The sequence below is a fragment of the Xiphophorus maculatus genome, chromosome 16 (genome assembly GCF_002775205.1).
Source record: "Xiphophorus maculatus strain JP 163 A chromosome 16, X_maculatus-5.0-male, whole genome shotgun sequence".
Classification (NCBI taxonomy): Eukaryota; Metazoa; Chordata; class Actinopteri; order Cyprinodontiformes; family Poeciliidae; genus Xiphophorus; species Xiphophorus maculatus.
The window spans coordinates 7322896-7347742 of NC_036458.1; the positions used below are offsets into that span (position 1 = coordinate 7322896).

The window sequence follows — 24847 nt, forward strand, 5'->3', positions numbered from 1 at the left end:
AGAAAGCAAGATGATGCAAATGCCTGGATTTACAGGAGAAGGCTTCTCTAGAAGGCAACAAACCAATACACACATGGCAGAGGGAGACAAACAGCGTTTCTCACAAAATCCGTACTTTGATTTCCAGGGAAACATGCAGTCGCAGAGACGTGACGGAGAGAACATCATGATCAGTGCAGGGAACATGCAGCAGTTCACGCCTCTTCCGTATTCTCTGAATGACTTCAGGAGATACTCCAGCATGGCCATGAACTCAAACCTCAGCTCCAGATCCATCCTGCCCTGTGAAAACCGCGGGCCTCACATGGACATGAACGGCATGAGGTCCACTAATGATGCTGCAGCATTCAGCTCCTTTATCAGCGACATGAAGAACCACAGAGGGGAGAGCACCTATCATGGCATGGCCTCAGCTCTGACGGCTTCACTGATGATGAATCAAGAAGGACCCGCTTTCCAGATTCACTTCTACATGGATGAGTGTTACGAGCAGTTCAGGAGTTTGGAGAAGGAGAGAAAAAAGGTATGGTTTTTCATCCTAACATCAGGATTGTTATATTTTTTTTATTTTTGTGGTTATCATTGTCTAATGTCTTCCATTTTAGGCAGAGGTCATCCTTAAAAAAGCTTTTCCTGGGAAAAGAGCTGCAGTGATGACCAACACCAATCCCCCCAAAACTCCACCGAAATCAACAAGAGTTGACTACCTTATTATTAATCAGATGAAGGAGCAAGCAAAGGTAATATTTTTTGCAGCAGAGCCACATGTAGGGACAAGGGTGTATTAGGGCCATAGTAGATAGAGAAAAAAAAAGTAAATTTCCGCCAAAAAAGCATAAACATTTTTAGATTAATCTCAGAAATCTTCAAAAAAAATTTTTTTTTTGAAAAGTCAAAAACATTTTTAGAAAATACAAACTCTTACATAAAACTAATCTCAGAAATTTACTAAAAAAAAAGTTGGAAAATTCAGTTTTTTTCTAGAAAATGTTTGACTTTTCACACATTTCTGTGATTTTTCTTTTGGTGGAAATTTTCACATACTTTTTTTTTCATTTACAAAGGCCCTGTTTCATTTAGGCACCTTAAAATACTACAAACTGCAAATTCCAGCGATAGCCGCTATGACATGCAAATTACTCTGGTTCAATTTAATATTTTTGTTCTTAAATGTAATTGTAGAAAAAAGTTATAGCTTTAAATATTGTTTGTAAAGGTGCAGCCTTTTCTGCTGCTCCTTCATCAGAACACACTTAATAAATTAAGTGTTGCTGTTTTTATTATTTATCTTTTCCTTGTTTAGACTCAAAGACAAGTGAAATAAAATGGTAATATTATTTTTTTCCAGGTGGCAAGCCTTTTCGATAGAATGGAGTGTCTCTGTGGAGTTCCCCTGCATATTAACATCCACGCAGCACTGAAAACACATCACATGGCCGTTTGCATCACCCAGTCAAGACGCAAAGAGGACAGTGGAAACATGACAAAACAGCAGCAGCAGGGAATTAATTTCACAGAGGACAGAGGTAATCATACTTCCATATACTTTTACCTCTTCTTTTAAAGATGCTCATGGTTCCACCTGGCTTGTTTTATAGATAACCCGTTGATGGTCATGGCACTGAAGGAACTGGCTGCTACAACCAAGAGGCTCCGAACAGCCCTGTGGTGCGCCCTCCAAAGCACGGTGCCCAAAGCCATCAAGACTCAGGAGCACGAGGTGGATGAGGAGGCCGCATGTGCCGAAGGTGTCTCCTCTCCTTTCCTAGGTTACTCCTTCTGCTTATGAATTATCTAAGTACAAATGTGAGATTTTGAATAAGGTTATAGAATCAAATATTCCTGTAGTATTACTTACCTTATATAACATTTTATTAAAACAAAAACAAAAAAGAGTGATCACAACAAATGAGATAAGCAGTTTGAAGCTTGGAAGATAACTGATTTTTCTGACATCGTTGACCTTTTTGCTCCAGAATTACATGAAATGTAATTTACAATTTCCAACATCTTAATTTCCTTTGATTAGTGTCCTCTCCAGATTAACAGCAATCTTGTACCAACACAGTTGTATTTAAAGACACTATTTATGCAGAAGATTTCAGTGAATTCTTCATTTTACTTATTTATTGGAATATAATAGAACCTTAGTTTTATGTATTCCCCAGTAATAATTGAATCACAAAGGCAGTCGTTTAAAATTAACAAACCCTAAATTGCTTTCTGGAATGTTCCAATCAAATCCTTCGTATTTCTTTTGTAACCTTACCATTCTGTAATCAGACAAGTTTTTTTTTTTTTTTATCTCTAGTTTGATTTAAAATGTTCCAACAATATTAAGAGAAAGACTCAATGTATTTAAATGCTTTAATCACACTTATTAGAAAAAGTGTTAAAAACATCAGTGAAATAAGAGTTATCTCAAAAGTGTTAAAGGTTTCATTCACCAAGTTTATGTACAAAACATTAAACCTTTTGAAAACTTTTAAAATTAACTTGACGTGTTCTAGTTTGAAAAACTATCTTTTGGTGTTAACTTTATAATCAGTCAGTTTTACTCATTTAAAGTGTAGATCTAAAGATTGTAAAATCTTAGTAGTTAAACATTTAAATATAAATTTAGATTTCATATTGTTAGCAAAATGCTACAGGTGGAGTGTGACCGTTTTTACGGCGACTGCATTTAACTTCTGCATTTCTGTATTTTAATTGTTGTGTATGTTTTTTTTTTCATATTATCTGTTCTGTTCAACTAAATTAAAAAAAAATAAACACACTTTTCTGGAAAACAAAGATTTTATTAGTACTTTTAAAAAGAGAAACTTCAAAACATTTGAATGGTGGAACATCGTACAATTAGGTTAATTTAGCAAATTTTGTTTGTATTTCTCGGCAGAATGTATAGAAAGTAAAACCAAAACCTAATACTCAAAAATGCAGATGACTTTCTATTGAGAGTTATGAAGCATTTATCAGATGATGGCTGCTGGAATAACAGTTGCATACTTTTTTATTACTTCAAGGGTGATCATGTCAAATCCTAACCAAAGTATGACACTTTGAAAAGAATTTCCTAAAGGTAGAACATTGTTTCAGCATAGGTACATCGTGTTTAAGGTTTCTCTGAATCACCTTAAATTTGTGTAAATGTATTCATTTTAGAATTTTAAGAGAAAGTCTTTACCAAGAATCTGACAAACATGATATTAACATATTAGGAGATTTTGTTAAGAAGCACACATTTCTAGCTTTTACTTCCCATTCTTTTAAGTATTTTTTTTTGCAAATCAAGCTTCTTTTTTTTTAAGGAAAAAAATAAAAGTCCTTTCTTTTGATTTTATCTTTTACGTTCACCTTTTTGTGTACGTTTCTTCTCTTTCTCTTTTCTGTCTTGTTTGGCTAGTTTGTCCTTCTCTCGTTGCATTTTGTCCGTTTCTTTCTTCTTCTGAGCATCTTCCCGAGCCTGGTCACGCTTTTGCTTCTGTCTGTTCAGCACTTCCTCCACGTTGGTGTTCCTGAACAGGGCTGATGCCAACAGTGAAGGAATTTTAAAACTCATCGCTTTTTATGTGTAACCACTTTGGAGACATAAATAACTGGGAAAAGCATAGTGAAAGGCTGGTAACACATCTAAGCAAAGACATGTCCATATGCTAAATTTAAGGGATTTGTGGCAAAAGAGGTAAAAATAGTTATGAAGGATACATTTATCACTTCCAGGAGCATCAATTCCAGTTGGTGGCTCCCCTTCTTCGGCTTCAGTGCTTTAGTCAAGGAAAAGGTTCATATCTGAAATGCAACTGGTCTGGAGACAAAAAACCCCTGAAAAAACATCTGCCTCCCTCTTTACATGATTATACTTAGACCGTATGTTTGTACCATCAAAAATGTCAGTAAGCAAAGACAAAGATATAAAACACATTCAAGGATATTCTTCGTCATCCGTCACATTAGCGTATTGAGCAAGAAGGGCCTCTTTTCTCTTTTTCGACTCCTTAGACACCTCTTTCTGTTTCACCACAATCTGAGCCTGTTTTTCTATCATGCTGGCAATAGCCTGGACCTCGGCTAAGAAAAATGAAAGGAACAGAAATGGTTACAATGCCGGTAACCTTTGTTCAGTCACTGTCAGGACAGTACACGTAACTTGTATGATGGGAACTGATGGGAGTTGAAGACCTTGAATAAAATGTATAAGTACTGATTATTCTAATAATAATTAGTAGTTAAGCAAATCTGAATAATCAATAAGATTTCTTGTACATTACTCTTTAAAATTCCTTTCCATCTTCTGAAGCAAAGATTTGATTAATTCTATAGGACAAACTCAATGGAGCAGAGTTTGTCTGTCAAACATTTTGACTTGATTTTATACAACTTCATTTAGTATTTATACCTGTAAATGTTGGTATTTTACTTCATTTTGATACCTTTTTTCTTTTGTAAAACTACAATATGAAAATTTGGGGTTGAATATTTCAGGTTCCCTACATGCCCAGTAATATGTTTCAGCAGAAACATATTATTAGGACGGTAGAAATTGTAAAATATTGAAGAAAAAGCAGTGAGGAAAATGTTATTACCAAGATTATTCAACCAGTGTTTACTTTTACCAGACGAGTTGTTGGATTATCGAATCAAATCATTCTGTATACCGTCATCGGTGTTTTGTCTGGCAGCCAATCGGTTGCAACACTCCTTCCAGTGACTGATAATCTGCTTGCAGACCTCTTCTATGGTATCTTCATCCTTAACACATTAGGAAAGGGGACAGTGACGGATTGATAAAACGGATAAAGCATTTTGATCATGAAACTTAGAAAACATTTATCATTATAATCACTAACTTAAATGAACTTCAGCCTGAGTGGGACAGTTATCAAACAACCGTAATATAAATCTATAACAAGTAAAGTTAATTTTAAAGCCGAAAAGCAAAATTCTGTAATTCTTGTCAAAACAAACTACACTTTTAGTTAGCTGAAATAAATATTGGGTGGAGTTTATCTTAGCAAATTCGTAAAACTAATCTCTGTGAGTTAATCAGCCGCTGAATAAGGATACATGGTTAAATTTAACGCTGACATCAGCACTACAGGACTTAAAGCCAGCCGACCGAGAGAAGACAGACAGAAGCAGATGTGAAGACAGCCTTGGTGAACGAGCGACACACTGCTTGAATATTTACCAGAAAAGCGGACAAAATTCCCTGAAGCGCATCTTCCTTTTCCTCGTCGCTCTCCTCTTCCTTTAGTATTCCTAAAATATATGCACCGTACACCTCACGGTCAACTTCTAACAAGTCCAGTCGGTCGTTGAGCCAGCTTTCAAACTCCCCGGCATCTCCCATGGGCGCCGCCATCTTGGCGCTTTGAGGTCCTACCTTTCCAACAGTTGCCCTAACTCAGTGCCTGTTTAAAAAATACAAAGTCAATGATCGAATGAAAGAATGCACATGATTATCGTCTGAGCAGAGGTGGGTAGAGTTTCGAGAAATTAGCGAGAATCGCGAATTAGAAATCAGAAGAAATAGCACTCCTTCATACGGCAGACAATTATGGCCACTGAAATAAAAATATTCTTCTTCAATCTCAAAATTCAGACTTCTTTACGTGAAATAAAGCTGAATTTTGACGCACAACTGTGACTTTCATCTCAAATTAAATATCACAGTTCTGACTTTTTAAAATGAGAATTAATGTCACAATTCTGAAACTACAGTCAGAATTATTTTTTTGTCCTATTGGCCCTACATCTTCTATGGAAGAGCCACCGAAAAAAAAAGTTCTGATTTTAAAGTTAGAATTCTGAGATTAAAGTCAAAATTCTGACTCTAAAGTCAGAACCCTTTTTTTTCGGTTGCCCTAATCCTCTTCCGTAATCTTCTGTCATTTCAATTTCACTTAAATAATGGTTGTAGGCTATATTTGAAAACAACACAAATGCATACAGCAGAAGTGAACTAAGCAATTTTATTGTATGTTATAATTATAACCGTTCATTTTATTAAATTTAGGACTTTAAAACATTTTTCAATATTTTTCAATAACTGATGTTATTTCAGGCACTAAATGATAGATGGAATGTGTACTTCAGGGTAATCAGGATTAAATATAATCATACCGTATGTAAAATTAAAGTAATCAAATGCGATATAAAAATATACTGAAGTCATTACAGCCTTATTTAATGGCATAATTACTGTCAACTTTTATTCTTCTTTTTTCCCTCTTTTAGCCATGTTTGGTTTTGAGCCTTTTAAGTAAAGGCTAAGTAGTATAGCCCATTTTTGAAGAAATCATCGAAAAGAAAAAAAACTAATTCAGGATAAATGCACCCGCTTCGGATGTTATCATCCCATAGAATGGCGATTATCAGTGGAAGCGGGTGATAAATGTCCGATTGTCCCACATTTCCCTGAAGTAAAAAAAATATATATTTATAGTATCATAATCTCAGAATAATACAAATATATCAAATTTTATTTATTTTACCTAAATAATTGAGAGCCTCAATTGTGTAGGTATTGTTTTTTTATGTTGTTTTTTTAATGTAATGAAAACTGTTGAAAAATGTAGTTTGCAATATTATTATTACTATACATATTTTGCTTGATAATGTTTACCTGTAGTTATTTTATTTTATCACACTTGTGACAAATATTTTTCTAAATTCATATTGTTGTGTATAGTGAATTCTTTTCTGGAGTGCTACTCAAATTGTGACCACTAGGTGGAAGTAAAAGAATTATCTACTCCTGTGTTCTGACAGAAAAAGTTACCTTAAGATTTAATCCGGTAGTTTTGACCTTACTAATCGTGTGTCATTTGTGTTGCTCTGTGCATGTACACCAGAGTCTGTTTTGCTACAATGGAACTGTACACAGAGTCGTGACACAGAAAAAAATTCCCTGTCAGATGTGAATTCTCTTTCATTTGACAATGAAATAACAGAAAACACCTCCCAGCTGATTGAGGATCTGAAACACAGTTTCCATGTGACTGGGCGGATTTTGCTTTGTGCAGGGAGTTTGTTCTGAAGTGCTTATTAGTTACTTCACTGCTACAGATTAAACCCCTAACGTGGGCTTTTTCACACACAAAACCATGCAGACACAGCCTTTCCTGCTGCTCCTTCATAAAAGAGCACACGCCGTTTATATTGCAGTAATGAAGTATAAAGTTTCTGAGATGCTAGAAGGAGGCTCCCAAGTGGAACTATAATCTCTATTTTAGTGCACCACTTTCAGATCCTTGCTGGCCACACAGTTAAGCTGAAATATTTGTTTCTATGAGCATTTTCAAAAAAGTCGACCTTATAACGACCATATTTGATAACACAGTATCAACTTAAAAGGCAACAATCTTATAAGTTTGTAAGAAGTGCTTAGTTGTATTTTCTTCTTAGTTCTATTTTGCTAAATAGTAAGTTCACTCATGCTCAGAAGAGTTCAAAAATACTTTACTATCAGACAAAGATATCTAATACAATAGATACAAATTCAGGTTTCAAAAGAAAATTTTATTTAAAAGTGAAAAAGTCTATCCAAACCAACTGGGCAATATGTGAAAAGATCTAACTTCCTATATGGAATGATTAATTTTGCCTGTCTGCTATCAAGAGATTGCAGTAACCAATTGATCCAAGAGTTTTTGTCCTCCCTTCTTTGCTGAATTGTTTAATTTAGTAGCATTCAAGGGCTTTCAAGTATTAAAGGCCAGTTTGAATTCATACCACACTAGTAGGAGTTTATTCCAGACTTTGACAAGGCCAAACCAAAACCTCCATTTAGCTTTGACTGAGCCGTTCAGAAGTGTGCTTGTTGGGCTTTCGTTCCCAAGCAGCTAGAGAGCAGAAACCATAATTCAGTCCTGAAGAAGCAATGCAACTTCAGACCAAACACTACCACCACTGTGTTTGAAGGTTAATATTATGTTTTTCTTTTCCTGAATTTCTGGGTTAGTTTAATGCCAGATATAACTGGCATATAACTGTTGTTAAAATTGTACACAGGATAATTTTCTCTTGGGAGTCATCGCGATGTTTTGTTGGAAACATTTATCCAGGTTATCTTTGTCTAATCACAAAATTTGTCCAATGATCTGAGACATTTAAGTGAAACAAAAACAAGCAAAAACTGAATAATTCTTTGCAGTAACTACCAAAAAGCATTTCCTTTTAATAAAGTGGTGCATTAGTGAGCGGGAAACTGCCATTGAAGCAGGCTGCCGTTGCCATATTTCCAGCTCAGAGGTCCAGGGACGATGAATAATGCCATTGCCTCTCATAGTAGTGTGTAGCTTTAGGACGTCTGTCCTATTTATACTGAGGGGCTGTAGATTGATGCGAAATGACGATTGCCGCGAGGCGGCTGAGTGGGTGGGGATCCACATGCTCTGTTCCACAGGCAACCCTCTACTTGTATACACGCATACATGCACACATAGATGCACGCTTGTCTTCATGTCCCAGTGCCACCAGGCTTAGAAGAGCCCTACAGACTTGATGTGCAATGTCCTCTCTCTGTCAACATATCCTCTATCCCAGCGCTAATATGACAGAATATAAGCAGAGCCCAGAACAACCAAGCAGTGCGTAGAAGTAAAAAATAGCATGTGTATTGGGCATGTTTCCTCCTCTTCCCAGGCTAGAGCATTCCTCACACTGTAGTAAAAAAATGTACAAGCAACTGTAATCTTTGTCATGGTAGTCAATATGTTGAATAAGCTGTTAAATTGACTTCTGATTACTTATTTTAAAATTTTAAGTCTACATCATTAGTGTTCAAAATAATAAGGCGTAGAGATATAATGTACTTTGACAATAGCCCTTAAATCTTTTTACTGTGGCAACAATAGGGCAGATGAAAGCTAGAGAGAGAGTTATTTTATTGATCAGTCAAACTTGTCAAACTTTCTTATTTTGGGTAAGTTGCATGCTGGTTGTATTCAACTGTTTAACATATGAAGAGACCAAAGTAGACATTAGAGATGATGCTCCGTTGAGCCAGCTGTGGGTACTTTCATTTTGTGTGTGTTGTTAGGTTTCTTACTTCAAAAGGCAGACACACGATCAAAGCAAACAACGCCGTGACATTATCCTTTGTTTTATTAACCCAGTTATTACACAAAAAATGGTCTCCTCAGAAAAATTAAAACCCCCAAGCATTTGTGTTTGGAAAACACTTGCAGATATGCTAATGAGGTCAGAAAATTCACTTGCCTTATAATTGTATTTGCACAAAGATTTTGTTATTTTTTCAACCACTAGCCAAATTGAAACCTGACTTCTTTTGCACTATTCCTTGTTTAAAGTAAACAAACATGACTGTTTACATTGATTGCAGAGCTGTAAAGGCACCAAGTTGTTTTCCTTTATACCTTTGTAAAGAATTAAGCTAAAATGTTTTAACAGTACAATTCACATCAAAATAGTCTGATTCTCCTAAAAAAAATCAGTTAAATAATAAAGTGAATAAATAGAAATGTAGTTGGCCACCAAAATCATTTTTCCACTATTTTCAGATTGTAAATCTATTATTAGTTATCTGTAGCTACTGCCTCCAGATTGAATGTGATATTATTATAAGTGGAAGTACTGGAAAACAAAACAGGATTAATGTGTTAGTTTTCTCTAATCTCTGGACAATGAACAGCACGGACAATTTATGGTCAAATAACAAAGTAACCACGCTTGGAAACTCTGGAATTATATGATTTAAAATTCTTATCTAAAAAGTCAAGTAAATATTACAAAATATTGTTTCTTAAATCTTTTTCTTTAGCAAATACTGCTTCAGTAAATTATCCCTTTTGCAAGTAATACCACATATTGTAAGATGAAGTATAACAAAATGTTCACTTTTTTTTTTAGTTTGTTGGGATTTGTCATGTAAACAAATGCAAAGCTCCAAACATTTGCCACTGGATAATTGGTGAAAATATATAGTTTTATCATGCAAGCTACTAGTTTTTTGTGTTGGAAAAAGTAACCACCATTTCTCCTGACTTGAGAATTAGAGTGGAAAAGATTAAAGTTACTTACCAGTTCATCAACCTGCAGCCAGAACAGGTTAACTTGGGTTTGATATCATTTCCAGATCCAAGTTACAACTTCAGAGGTAAATGGAAATGAGTATAAATATCCACTAGCGCTTGTTCTCATTGCACTGCTTCAGATCACTGGAGTTTTTAAAATGTTTTCCACAGCGGTTCACTTTTGGGTAACTTCTGTTTGAAGCAAATATCAACATACTTAACCAAATAATCTTTTGGCTGTTTGCACTTACTTACTTTCCTTCAAAGTGAATTCATTCGTATAACCTTATGATTAAGTGGTACCAAAGTTTCTTCCACTAAAGAAGAATTTAGTGGAATTTAGTGGTATTTGTGCTACAGTTTGACAACCATGGTTAGAGAGTATGTGCAAGAGAGTCAGAGTGGGATATACACATGAGGAAAATGTTCTGGCTCATATAAAACAACAAAATTATTTGCATGTTTTTTTTAATGTAGTTTCAATTTTACAGCTATAAATTAGCACAACTAATTTAATGTAATTTGACAACATGCTGTATCACATGAATCCAACCTAATGTTATAACTGAACGCTTGTTAATTGAATCACTGGTATTATTTAATTTGGTATACAAAGTGTGTACTTTGTGCACCAAAATTGTATTGATGTCCTTAACTGAAAGGTTTCAGAATAAACCACAGTATTCCTGCTATGTTTATAAATGCACAATTACTGTTTTTTTAAATAAATTTGCATAATTTCTAACTTGATTTCTCACCTTTTTGTGAAAGATAAAAAGTCTTTCCCTCGAGATGCCTTACAACATTTTAAGAGTCTCTGCAGCATTAAATGCTAGGGCATAGTTTTGCCGGAGCAGCAAAACTGTGAGGATCTCAGAAGGTAAAAAGATTAACTTGAGCTTATGGCTTAGGGAATAATCTGGTAATTTGTAATGAAGGCTCCTATTAGTGGTTATGCCTGTACCAGGTTGAATATGCTGGTGGTGGGCTACCCACATGTCTCTCTCAGGAGGTATTGTGCTTTCACTCTGCTCATCTAGCTTTTTACTCTAAATTGTAGGCAATTAAAATCCCACCATGTATGTGTGGGGAAAAAGGTAATGAATATGGAATACTAACTCAGAGAAATCCACAGAGACCGCTCCTTGAGTTCTAAGGATTTCTTTTGGCAAATCATTGGGAAGCACAAAGACCATTTGACAGTTTTTTTCCCTTCTTTTTCCCTCGCTTGGCCTGCATGTGACTCCCCAAATTATGGCCCAGAGGTTTTAAAAATTCAAAACCCGTTCTTTCCAGGTTTCTGAACTTGCATGACCTCTAGCAGTGAGTAGAAACTTTTTTGTCGCAAGTTTGGCACTCTGCCTGACTGACCGTGCCAACTATCTCCACTTCTGAACAGAGCAGGGGGTGATGGAAAGGGTGGGAGGCTGAGAGGATGTGTCTAGACAGCCAAGTGGACGAGGACAAATATTTAGCCATGCCACTTGGGGAGGAGATCCAGGCCTCCTCTCCACACACTCTCAGCCGCAGAATCAGGCCATGTCTCCATCCTGCTCCCTCATCCCGGTTCACGCTCTGTATTCAGGGTCACGGATCTCATTTCTTAGATAATATTTCAAGCTGGTCACAGATGGGGAATTAAATTGAAAACCTGGCTTAGTATGGGGTAAAAAGGATAGATTTTTGGTGGCTTTGCAGAGTATGTGGAAAGAAAATGGATACTGTAGATTTAGATTCAGTTAGACAACTTTTAAGGGTTCCCGTGAACGAATGCAGAAAACGCTGACTGTGTTATGAGCTTATTCAAAGCAGAGCAGTCCTCAGAGTCATCACTCATTATCCACTTTGACATGCCCGTCACCTTATTTTTAAATGAGTTGTTATGTTTTTGTTGCCAGCTGAATGCAATTTTACCCCTTTCCCTCATGAAACAGCATGAAGATGTTTTTTTTGTTGTTTTTATTTTTTGACAGTACTGTAGGCGTTAACATGCAAGCTCCCCAACATTTTCCCCAAACCCGCTGCCAATCCATGCAAGGTCCCATGGATTTTTCTCCCCGCTTTTTTTTCCCCCGCATTTGAATAAGTCTATAATCAGATGAATTGCTGTCAGATCACTGCCTAACAAGGCCGTTCAAATCGAGGTTACTACAGACTCAAGCGAATCGGTGTGTGACGGTTTAGGGTATCACTGCATTGCCATACTGACAATTCCTGTCTATCTTGTCACCGCCCTGTTGCTGTATGCTGACAGAGGGGGAAAGTAAAAGTTGGAGGGAGAGGAGATGGAGAGCGGTGCGGTGAGGCACATGCCACCTTTTCGTTTATGCGTGCTGGTCGCTGCTGGTGCACCTGTCGATGGGCTGTATTTTCCCTGCTCTACTGGTTGTTGTCACTCACCCACACATCAGACGGCGCTGTGCAGTCCCATGCCACCGGTGTTCCTACTTTGTGTACATCATGATCTGTCTCTGTACTCTCCTGTTCTTTATTTGGTCCCTGTGGATACAGCTGGAAAAAAGAGTTTTATTTTTTTCTGACTGCAGAGAGGTTAACACACACCACAGAGAGGAGTGCTCAAAAGCATTTTTCCCCACGCCAATGATCAGTAGAGACAAAAAAAGTGATGAAACAATTAGCAGAGTCATCAGAACGTCATCAATAATGGATTACTGTTGAACAGAAAATGTTCAACATATAGTCATTTGATTATTGATTTTTTTCAATAGTGAGTGAAAGCTCCTTAGATTTTATTATATGATCAGCTAATTGATGTTGAGAGAATTTCTAGAGGAAACATTTTTATAGTGTTTTCGCAAGCCATGGAAAAGGATGGAAGAGGAAAGCAACGTATGGAAAATTATCCATCCATCAATCCATCCAGCTGTCCTGTTCCAAACTCTTTAAAGAACTGCCAGAACTTTTACATCAATACCCAAGACTGAGAACTAGTATTGTGCCAAAAAATAATTTCAAATTGAACATTGATGCACTTTGTTGCTTGGAGTTTCTCTAAAGAGAAAAACATTGTTCCCTTTATGGTTACATTAAAGGTATGAAATCTGTTATTCATCCGTTGTTCCGTCCTGCTCTTGTTCACTTGCTTTATTTTATAGATACACATTACAGATGCTGTTGTTAGTTAAATGCAAAAACTGGAGAGAAAATAAGTGACAAGGTTCCTATAAAGTTCTCATGTTCCATAGTTATTCTCACACCACTTAGCTATTAGGATTTTGTTTTTTAGTCATCATCATTCAAAGGTTTTCAAGTATTCAAGATTTAAGTTTTAGACACTTATATCTTAAATTATTCATAGATTAAGTCATAAGGTTGTTAGATAAGTGTTTATTAATTTAAGAAATGACAAAACATTCCTTAGAAAATGTTGAGCGACTGAAAAGCAACTAAGCATGTGGAAAGAAAAATACTACGAAAGACCTTCAGAAGCATAAAGAACTAATGATCAGCTCCTTTTTAAACAACACTAAGAATGATAGTCTGTTTAGAAGAAAAACATTAAAAGTGTACTTTTGTAAAGGACTAATATATTGTGGTGCCTTGCTATGTGTGCACCTTTAGTAAATATGGGCTCTAATAACAACCATGTTTATGACCTAAAAGTTTAGGTTTACATCTGTGCTTAATCCCCATCTGCACTAAGAACACAGCATGTTTGTAGCTCCCACCACTTTAAACCAATAGAAGCATTTGTGTCCCTTTAATATAAAAGCATATAGGGCTTAGTCATCTCACCGCAGTTAAGTTGTTACAGTGCGTGTCATCAGAGTCTACAACAGCAAATTACCACTTATTAGTACAAGTACCAGCGGTGACAACATTTATCAAGGAACAAATCTCGTACCATCCCTAATTGTCCCCCTCAGGGCCCACGGTTATGTGGACTGGTATCGACGGCCAGGCACTCATTAGGACATCACACTCGAGCTGACGAGTGGAGACTTAAGGGGGTCTCGTCCATTCTGATCGGTTAATTTGATGTGAGCAGAATGACACCACGTCTGGAGCTGGGGAGGTATTTATAGTCCTGGGTGAGGACACTCAGACATCCACTGTTAGTTTGCGTGCTGCTGCTGCTGGTGGACTTCTGATAGAGCATGCCCTCGGGGCCGGTGGCCCAACTGAGCCAGGCGCCGATGTGAATAGCTGGCAGGAAACACGGAGCAGGAGGTGGAAAGGACAGTAAAGTTTATGTCATGTTGCTTGAATACCAGCAAGTAGCTGATATTCAAGTGTATCTGTCAATCTCTCGTGGCTTGGACTGTGAGTGTGTAACAAAGAGTGCAGGTTGGCCAAGCCATCTGAGCTCTTTTTTTTTCCGTTTCTCCTCAACACAATGGGATCTTGTCTGATACAGATATGCTGCCTGTCTGTCACTTTTACTCTGTGATATTTTGTCTCCTTTGTCTGTGGGGCCTATACCGAGTGAGGCGGGCATGTTCACCTTCACATGAATGCCTGTTTGTGTTTCTGCCCTCAGATTGTGATCTCCAGTCAGGCTGAATTGTCACTGCCGCTGCCCCTCATTCATGCTGATACCTTCCCCCTGCCACCTTCCACTTCACACTGCCAACATCCCCGGGGGAATGACAGATAGAAATCAGAGTCTGAGACTCGCTCTCTGCAGCTCAGGACCCGTTCAGGTTCTGCTCCCAGATGCTGTGATCTTTTAAAAGGGCTTTGTGACTAAACTCTGAGCTCACAACTCTCTTTTCTTGAGTTGCATCTACCATTTTCTATCGTAATATTGCACTATAAAGCATTTTGTTTCTTGCCCGGCAGCTTACCTGCCTTCATTTTTCACACTCCTGACCATGCAAGTAAATCATCCCGTTGCCAAATGTTGCTCTGATTGCACCTAATTTGTCATCCCTGCGAATTAAAAGGGTTTGAAGTCTACGAGTGGGGATCAGCGAGGCTAGAGAAGCGCCTCTGTTCTGCTTCATCCTAGATACCAAAGGGCACATTTGTGTTGTCAAAAGATAATCATAATTTTTCACACAAACACAATAAAAAACTAAGAGAGGGATTTACTTCCATCCTGCCTGTCAGGCAGCCCGCTGCGGAGAGGGGAATTATTTTGGCAGCAGCACTAATGTAGGGACGGTTGTTGTTTCCTAAACTGATTTCCTTAATCCTCCACTTGTTCCTCGCTTTGTAAACACGGGAGCTAGATTTTGTAATCTGGGAGGTCCCATTGATGCAGCAGCGCACATGCACACACACATTAACAACTTGTCCCTCTAACCTCTTCTCGTCAGCCGCTGCCTTAATTAGTCAGAATTAAGACGAATGCCTGGGCCTCCCACGATCAATTGGTATCGAGCGGACCTTCGCTCGCCCCTGCCTGGGGGCCTCTCCTGGCCGGCAGATCATTTATATCAATCGCTTCTGTTTTTCTTTCCTTACACCCTTCCCATTCTTCCATCCACCAAGCGCAAGATGCAGTATATTGGATGGCGTGCAGAATTGATGGCAGGCAAAATGGCCCGGTACGTTAAGTGCTTCACTTATACTGACACACTTAAAGAAAGCTCGAGGACATATTTACTTATGATTATGAATGTTATCATATCTGTTTGTGTTCATTTGTAGTGAGTAGTTGAGCAAGTGCTTTCTTCTTTTTTTTTTTTTTTACTCACAACCAAGACATTTTCCAGTACCAAGAAATTGCTACTAGTCTTTTTTAATATGTCTGCTTTATATCCTAGCAGCTCAGGCAAACAGTGTGGTGGGAACGGTCGCCTTGTAGTGTCAATGGCAGATTCACCATACCAAAGTGGGAAAGAAGGATACTACCTGGGACAACAAGATGTGTTTGGTTCATATAGGAAACTGGAAGCACCAGCAGTATGTAGAACTAGATTTCTTAGATGCCTGCAGTTATGTGATTGTGTCTACCTCCAGGTAGAATATATAGTCTATAGTTAAATTGCCCATATGGATAAAAACACCAACCTGAAACATAGAGCAAGACGAGCACAGAGCATGCTGGGTTCCATGGCGGACCCAGCACTCCTCAACAACCTTGAAAATAAGATAATCGGTCTAATTAAATATATTGTTTATCTCACCACTCTAATATGTTATATATATATATATATATATATATATATATATATATATATATATATATATATATATATATATATATATATATATATTTATATATATATATATATATATATATATATATATATATATATATATATATATATATATATATATATCATGAAATTACATCACAACATAATTGAAAGAGGAATGAATGAGATTTAAATAGTAAAATAGCAACTTTAATTTAAAATTTAAATAGTTTGAAATTAAAATTAATGTTAATTTTAATAACTTCCAGTAATTTTTCATTCATTTCTTCAACCCAATTCACACTTTAGTTCTAGCCCTAAGGCCTAACCCCAATACAATACTTTTTCTTATGGAGCCCTAAGTCCAGCTCCCATGAGGAGCAGTCGACCCCCACAATGTAGAATGTGTTAGGAAAATTGTCAATACAATCTATTAAATATGAGGCCAAACACACACACACACCATGCATTATTTTGTAATCAAAAAGAACAATTCTCTGACAACTGAAACATTCAGTAAACATCTAGCAACAATGCCTGTACATACAACCTCTGGATGATGGAAGATGCAGCTCTCATAACTGCTATCTATTAATTTCCTTGAGCATTTACGCATTGTTTAAAATCTGTTTACTGGTATGCACAATTTATTGGATTCCACTGGAAGCTGTCTCTTCCCACATTGTTTTCCGAGTCAATGCCCAGAATCTCCTAAAGCATATCTTACCCAGAAGAGCAGAAACAGTTCCGTGTTGCATTATTTCTGTTCTCTGCTACAGCACCTGAGGGAAATACATTTTAGGACAGATTAAAAAGAGAAAAGTAAATGGTACAAAAGCACACTTTTGTTGCTCTCTGTCTTCTATGTAAATGGGACAGTGCTGAACTGCCCCTTATCACACGTTTAGTTTTGGTTTGTCCTCTGTGTACCATTCTACTGGTCACTGCCTATGTACTTTTGGTGTCCTGCATGCTTGGTAGTACCTGAGAGTGTTAGATACTGATTCTACCCTGGAGGCATGCACAAACCTCTTAGATCAGCTGTCTTTTCATGTTGCATGCTTACTGTGCATGCCTGGTGCATTTGTGATGTTGCAGACACTATAGATGGGCTCCCTGAATGTGTATGGGGCCAAGCTTGGATGGCACTCAATAACACTTTACCCTTTTCATAGGCTGGCAACTGACTCTTTGATTTGTGTCGTCTATTCTATGCACCAGAATCTACTGCCTTTGGTGCATTTTCCTCTGAGATCATGCCAGGGAAACAATCTGTGGCTCACTGACTTAACCCATGTAGCTAGGCTAAGATAACCCTCAGGCTGCAGTTTAAGTACATCAGCAAAAGGTTAGGTAGAGTCAAATTAGTTTTCTTCACCTGAGTGAGTGTTCCTTGTTGATTAAATGTTCTGTGCATAATGGGTCCAGGGAAATTTTACTGTTTGGACACACAAAATCCACATCTCCCTGACTTTCACCTGAAGACGCAGATGTTCTGGTTTAAAAACAAAGGCATTTTGTTACATACTTTGTTGTTTCTTCTGTTTCTTTGCCACCTTCTCTTTAAGCCTCAACTCTCTCAATTCCTTCATATCCTGTTGGAGAGCCCCCATATGTGCAAACAAAAGCCCTGCTTTGAACTTTCACTGTGGATATAACAGAGAGAAAAACAGACAGGTAAAGAATTTTTCTCTGTAGCATTGTCTTGGATTAATGGAGGATGGGATGGGACCATTAATCCTCTCACACCCTGTGCTGCAGGGTAAATATTAACCTGTGTATCCTTTCACAGTTTTGCCTTATTGCTTTCATTTTCTGGTTTTCAAAACTGTAATGAGTCACAGAAGAAAAGCACACAATTTCTTCTTGTGTCTGTGCATATGCTTGATTGGTTTGGGTGGTGCGCACTCTCTTGTATTTCAGCCTAATTGATCATTGTGGATACTATTGAGTTAGGTGGCCTGGGTTTGCTTTGTTGCAGTGCTCCTTGCTGTGGTAGCATTACAGTATTCCTGTAGAAGACAAAAAGACAGAAAGACCTGAGAACTTAAAGAAACAGAGACTGCAGAGTCACCGTTTAAAGCAAGGCACATACATTGATGCTGACAAAGAAAGATCTGGTCAAGGGAGACTAATGTGTAGACTCCTAAGTGTTGCATCAACTGTAGTGATGGTTCCCAATGGGCTAGCTTTGGTGGATGGTCGACTGTGGCTACCCTGAAGCCCTGCCAACTTTGCTACGTTTAAGTTGTTGCAGATGGCATCTAAAGTAGCAATAATATGGAAGAGTGCTCTTTATGACTAATTTAGAGAAGAGTACACACACTTTCAACACGTGTCTACTTTCAATACATTGAATAAAAGGCACACATTTAAGAAGATGTAATTTGATAAAAGATTAAAAAAAAAAACTGATTAAAGACCCATGGTAAAATTTTGACATATATAGTACAGCAGAAACCTCCCTACTCTTTGCACTTCTGTCATCCACAAATACTGAATGATGACACCAGGTGTGTTGTAGATTAACTGCTAACATGCTTAAAGAATAGTTTTGCTTGTAAATATAATTTTGAAATTGGTCTCAATTTTTTCTTACTTGCTAAGATTTGTTAGATGCAACTTTGTTTGCAATTTCCTTCTTTGATGCTGGTCTAAACTTAAGTGTTTACTCAGAAATGTTGATAGTTTTGATTCATTTTCTGTTAAATATTTACATTATTTTCATTGTTTTTGTTTACCTCTCAGGACTGAGAAATATTTGATCAAATTGTCATTTATATCAAAGATGAATCCAGAAAATGCAAAAAAAGAAAAAAAAAAAAAAACCCGGAATTTTGCTGTTTTGAGCTTGTGTTAAATACCAGAAAAGAATTTTACCCCCTAATCTTTAAGAATTTTTAAATGCCATGTCATATTGCAAAAAAAACTACAAAACAGAAAATAAAATAAGATATACTTCACATTCTGTACAATAAAGAACTTTGTTTTACTTCAAAGTTAAACTCTCCAATCTTTCATCTGAAACTGCTTCTCCTAATTCTGTGATAGAATCTCCAGTAAATCCAGTGAGAAAGGAAAAACAAGACAGCACGCTCCCCCCTGCTTCATGTTGTATTCACAACAAGAACATGTTGTGTGAAGATCCACATGGCAGATTCTTGTTAGTCTTGATCCTGAATAATCAGTTATTGCTGGCTCTCCCAGCAGCTGCCGCCGGGGCCACAGAGACGTGCCAGGGGGAACCTTAGGGCCTCAGCATTGGGGTGAGGGTTCTGTTTGACTGCTACGTCTGTCTATCAGGAGATTTGTGTGAATGCTGAGGGCATGGAGTGGAGACAGTGTCAGGGCGATACCCTTGACGGTGATGTGATTGAGTAGACAGCTGCGACCCGCTCCTTTCTTTACCCGCCAACCGTCTCTTTTCCCCCTGCGCCCCAACCCGCTCCTGCTTACACGACAGCTTCCCAGGAGTGAGCGATCACTTAAAACCGGTTATTATACCTAAGAACATCCTAGTAATTTATGCATGATTGCCTAGCAATCCAAGGCAATTCATCATCCTCTTTCCTATCTTTCTTTTTTTAATCTGTTGGTGTCTTGTTCCTCTGGACTTTAATCTATAGGGCTATTAAGAATGCCTGTGAAATAATGGCTCAGCTCAGGTGACAGGATGACATTGGTACCGTCATTGCCATGCAGGTTTGTGATCCTGGAGGACTTTAGGCAGGAGGAGAAGACAGATTTTTCTATTATATTAAGAAACTGTTAAGGAATCCATTTTTGTTTAATACATTACTTTCTTTTCAAATTAAGAACTATTTTATGTTGGAGTAGACCAGCTGTATGCCTCTAGGTTTTGCAACAAAACACAAAGTGTTCACCTAATTATGGTTTTGCTATTCCTTCAAAGCTATTAAACAAGTGTCATTATTTTGCAGCCATGGGAATTCCCTTCCAACAGTAAAATTTGGGGTGGAAGCATTATATTGATTGGATGTTTTGTTGCTGAAAGTAACTGCACAATATTACAGAAAAAACACCTAAAACATTATGTGTAAATACAAACAAAAATGCAAAAGAAGAGTATTGCAAATGGTCAACGAGTTAAAGCATACCACTGATCTAGTTACAAAGTCACTTAAGGACAATAGAGTTTATGTTTCATGGTGGCTATCACAAAGGAAAGTTCCACAATTTCTGCAAAGTTTTGTGATAAGCTGGCAGAAAGATACCCAAGTTATATAGTTTAAAAAGAAATGGCACCAAACTTTAAAGAAGCGTATGTTCCCTAAATGATCTCAGTTTTTACTTTGGAAACAATTTTGGTAATCCTAACTAAAGGAAAACAGAAAAAGCTTAGTCTAATTTGATGTCACAAAGTTTTGGGAGAAAAAAGGTTGTGTGTTTCTATGCAGTAGAAGAAAATATATGATTTAAACTGTTTGCAAAATTGTGAGGTTTTGTAAAACAAGCCTCAATGAAGGTGGTAGGTAGGCACACACTTCAAGTTTCTTCTTGATGGATTTTATTTAATGACATCTTCATTTATGCCTCATTAAGCCCAAAGTTGGAAAAACAAAATTCTGGTTTCATGCACAACTAAAACACACCTCACCCTCATAAGTCTGTACCAAACAGGAATAAGATTATTTATCTACTATACAAACTCATCTACACAACTAAATGGTTTGCAAAACAATTCAAACAGTGCAGCTCAAAAGTTACTTTAACAAGAAGAAATAATATTATACAAAAAAGAAAACTTCATTTGGTTGTACTCTGTGATGTAATCAGTGACATCATGAACCTATACAAACAGGAAGTGCTGGGCTGGCCCCTCCCTTACACCAGTTCTGGATGTAGGACTCGAGCAAACAAACAAACAATGGTGAGTGTACAGAAAGAAATTCAAACAGAATGTAATTTTCTAGATGTGTGGTTTTGAGTTTTTCTGAAGGACACTTCAACATGTTTTTGTGTGAAGGCACTAATTTCAAACTGATAACTTGTGAGTTGATAGACTGCTACTCCTCTGCCATGAGCCACAGCGGCCCAAACATCAGAATTTCAGTTTTGGGTCAGCTAGACCAATTAAAGTCTAACACGCATCTGCATTGGTTTCATGCGTCAGCTTTTTCTAGGCATGTGTGTTGTGTGTGTGTGACACACAAAGAAATCTCTAATGCAGGACAGGACTGGTACTTGCTGGCCCTTCTGTTGTGGAGTTATCCATCTGTGACTTCAAGGCATGGCTAATGGATGCCGACCTTGCTCCATGTTCTCTATTGGTTCCATTCAGTATCTATCAGCGCGGGGATGTGTCTTGATTTAGCCCTGTCCGTCTGCCACTTCATGCTTGTAGAGTCGAGCACCACGGTGCACCTTGCCCTGTTGCAAGCCGTTGTAATCAGTTTGAGCACAGTAGGGGCTAAATTAAGAATTGAACAGTGTGAGGAAGAACTGAGGCAGCAGAAGACAGCGTCTCAGCTCAGACAATCAGATAAGAAAATGAGCCCAAGTTGGTGACCCTGGCTTATCTTCTTCATAATATTTATTTACTGGATTGGTCATCTTTCAAGCAGTTTTTTTCACAATGAAGTCAGCATTTGTGTCTTGCGTAGCAAATAAATTCTTCTGTTATTCCTCATTAATGAGGAGATTCTGTTTGAAGAAAATAAATTATTCAATATGTAATTCCAGTCTAGTCTTAAGTGAATGTAAATATTGTAATTAGTGGTAATTTTGCTCCCTGTATAAGACTTTGTGCAAAGATGGAATAACCCACTGGGCACATTAGTCTATTTATAGGAAAGATGTAAGGTTGAAATAATTTGAATTTCTTTTACAAACGTTTAACTTTTAAATATTTACAGAGTTGTGTTTTGGTGGCAAATAGCATTTTGCATGCTTGTATTGATGTTGTAAATCTTTTCTACAACTAATAAGGGACTACTTTGACATTTGTGGAAATGTGCATATTCAGAGAATCGATAACACACTCACCCGCAGTTCAACTTGTAACCCTTATAAAAGGACATATTGTACTTTTTAAATGGTAAATGGTCAGAACTTTCTCACCTTTTTTATTGTTAACCTTTTCTAGATTTCAAAAATCTATGCTCTGATACACACACCAGTAGTTGTTTAGCTTCTGTGTAAGGACCACTGCTGTCATTTAAAGTAAATTGGGGTAAGTATTTTGCTCAAAAACACTTTGGCAGATGGAGAGGATTTGAAACATCTCAAATTAAGGAATCATTTCTGTTTTAGATTTCTGTTCATTAATATTTCAACAAATTTATAGCTTTTTTTTTTGTTGTTGCCATAATCATATTTTCTTCAGTAAGTAGCCACATAATTTAAGAAGTACTTCTACACTGACACAGATGGTTGAGGTTATGTTATAAACTTGCAGATGGTGCTCAGAAACATGAGTCATATTTCATGTGATGTGATACAGTCCAGAGATGCATCTTTCATTTATGGGAAAGTGAAAAAAAGCCTTGCAAAGTCAAATGAGTCAGGTAATGGATTTACTGTTGAGTTTTATTCCTTCATTTCAGTTCATTTTCTTGTGATTTCAAATATTTTAAAAAAAGCACTGAGTGAAGATTAACTCATTAATCTGGAGTAATCCATCAAAAAGACACCCTGTTGTTTTGTTTCTTGTTTAATTGCAGCTGTGTATCCATGCGTGGTTGTGTTTGTTCAGTGGTATCTGTGATGCTCGTCCTCATTTCCATGTATTTTGTCAGTCTTGAATTCAAGCTTGGTGCTTTCTATTCTTTCGATTGCAGCATTTCATCGACACTCTCGACAGCATGCAGCTCATTGATTCCCCATTGGTCGATGTTGGTTGAGTTTCCTGAAGAAATTATAGGGAAATGTCTCATCTTTTTTTTCTTACCATTGCAGTGCCCATGCTAATTTTTTTTGTAAGAAAAATCTTAAAATTTGCACATGTTGACAAAGATGCCTGCGGCTGGTGGTGCTCAACAAATCAAATAATTCTAAAATGAAAATATATAGCTTCAGTAAAAGTTTCATATATAACATCAGCATAAACGTTATTAATTTCTTGGTGAAATTATATAATGTACAACTGCAAGAATTATTGGAAGCCAGAGGGCAGCATAGCTGTTAAGCCCTGTTGGCTTCCCTGCTGGTTTGGTCGTCCTCAGAGCACGGCTGCTACACTGAGGCCATTTTTTGTGTGCAAATTCATCCTCTCACACGAAGCACCAAGCATGTTAGACATGCATGCGTGTTTAGTTCCATGACATCCCATTGTGCAGTTTTTCTTTTATCTGTGTCAGTTTCTTCTCCTTCATGGTGTTTCATCAAGCTTTCCTCTTTCTCTGTCACCTCCAGAGTCCTCCGCCGTCACTCCAGGATATGCTGTTTTATTTAAGTTGTGAAGAAGAGAGGAAAGCCGTGGTGGCTCTGGTGTGGAGACGTTATTTGGGTTTCCATGTGTGTCATGGAACACCGCATCTGACCTGATCTTTAAGGTTGCATGAGCAATATGGGTGTTTGACATAACCTTTTTGTTGGAGGTTAGAGTGTTGGTGACAAACTGACAAATTCACAGACTCTCTGTCATTGTCGTTTGAATCACACCTCGCTGTTCTTTTCACTTACTCAACTTGACTTGGCAGACAGCTGTTTGGAGGACGTAAAGAGGACTGAAGAAAAAATACAAGTTCTCTAAAGATTTCCCAATAGTAATACATTTAAGAATGAAAACAACAAGGCCACTCACAGTTTAATATTTTGGGGCAGCCATTTTTGCAACTTTGGGGGCAACTATGACTTTAGAGAACAAGTTGAAGGTTTTTATTTCAGTTTCTTGCTTTGTGTTGATTTGCCTCTTGTCTAGGCACTTAACCCCCAGTTACATACTCATTTCTGGTTTCTGGTGTACCGAGATATTTGTGAATGTGAGTCTAGTGTAAAGAGCTTTGAGTGGTTGATATGACTAGACTAGTATGAGTTCAGTCCAGGGTAAAACATAGTAATCACTGCCAACCAGCAGTCTCTACTTAACAGTAAGATTTCTACATTTGTCAATAGGCTGTTGAACCACTCTTCTTGCGAAAATTGCTCAAGATGTGTCAGAATCCTGGGTTTCTATCTCAGTTTTGTGTCTTCATTGACATTGGCACACGTTACAATGTCAAATGCACCAAAACGAATATGAGCACTCTCCATGTTTCACAGTAGGTATTTTCTTGGAAAGCTTTGTTTGTCCTTCTTTTGACAGTGAGCCAAAGGATTGGTCTAAAGGCATCAATTATGTCTCATCAGTCTAAATAACATTGGTGTTTGTCGAGAGGCATATGCACATCATGTTTTTGTAAACTAAACAGAATATAATTTATTTACACAATCTTATCTGCTACTCGTGCATCTATTTTCATAATTTTGGAGTGGTTTCGTGTATTCTTTCTCTTCTTTCCCCCTCCCTTTCAGTTCAGTGGTACTTCTTAAGGGTGAACTCAAATTCTGAGTCACTTTCATATGCAGATGATCGGGAAAAATGTCCTGAGTATTTAGAGATTGTGCTCCTTTGCATCAGTTGCCTAATTGTTATGGGTATGGTACTGAAGCCCTTCTAAAAACAATTCATTGGATAAAACTTCCCAGTGTTTTAATCCGCATGTCTCCCTATGCCTTAGAAACCTGACACTTTTCTGTAGT

At 37.4% G+C, this 24847-nt stretch overlaps 2 protein-coding genes across 2 annotated transcripts; one reads left to right on the forward strand and one right to left on the reverse strand.

Annotated features, from left to right (window-relative positions):
• Positions 1 to 570: 570 nt before the first annotated feature.
• On the forward strand, positions 571 to 1789 carry meioc (meiosis specific with coiled-coil domain). The gene is made up of 3 exons (XM_023348463.1): positions 571 to 740; positions 1349 to 1526; positions 1599 to 1789. Exons 1-3 carry the CDS (start codon positions 654 to 656, stop codon positions 1787 to 1789), a joined length of 456 nt encoding a protein of 151 aa, XP_023204231.1. The 5' UTR covers positions 571 to 653.
• Positions 1790 to 2777: 988 nt separating this feature from the next.
• On the reverse strand, positions 2778 to 5371 carry ccdc43 (coiled-coil domain containing 43). The gene is made up of 5 exons (XM_005815606.3): positions 5189 to 5371; positions 4656 to 4749; positions 3933 to 4068; positions 3706 to 3761; positions 2778 to 3525 (listed from the first exon to the last, which is right to left on the reverse strand). The coding sequence occupies exons 1-5, from the start codon at positions 5360 to 5362 to the stop codon at positions 3338 to 3340; spliced, it is 648 nt and encodes a 215-aa protein (XP_005815663.1). The 5' UTR covers positions 5363 to 5371; the 3' UTR covers positions 2778 to 3337.
• Positions 5372 to 24847: the final 19476 nt, after the last annotated feature.

Coding starts and splice junctions, on each gene's coding strand:
- meioc (XM_023348463.1), top strand. CDS start 654: ATGACCAACACCAATCCCCCCAAAACTCCACCGAAATCAACAAGAGTT. Junction 741..1,348: donor AGATGAAGGAGCAAGCAAAG/GTAATATTTTTT, acceptor ATTTTTTTCCAG/GTGGCAAGCCTTTTCGATAG. Junction 1,527..1,598: donor TAATTTCACAGAGGACAGAG/GTAATCATACTT, acceptor CTTGTTTTATAG/ATAACCCGTTGATGGTCATG.
- ccdc43 (XM_005815606.3), bottom strand. CDS start 5,362: ATGGCGGCGCCCATGGGAGATGCCGGGGAGTTTGAAAGCTGGCTCAAC. Junction 3,762..3,932: donor AATGTGACGGATGACGAAGA/ATATCCTTGAAT, acceptor TGACTAAAGCAC/TGAAGCCGAAGAAGGGGAGC. Junction 3,526..3,705: donor TGCTCCTGGAAGTGATAAAT/GTATCCTTCATA, acceptor TGTTGGCATCAG/CCCTGTTCAGGAACACCAAC.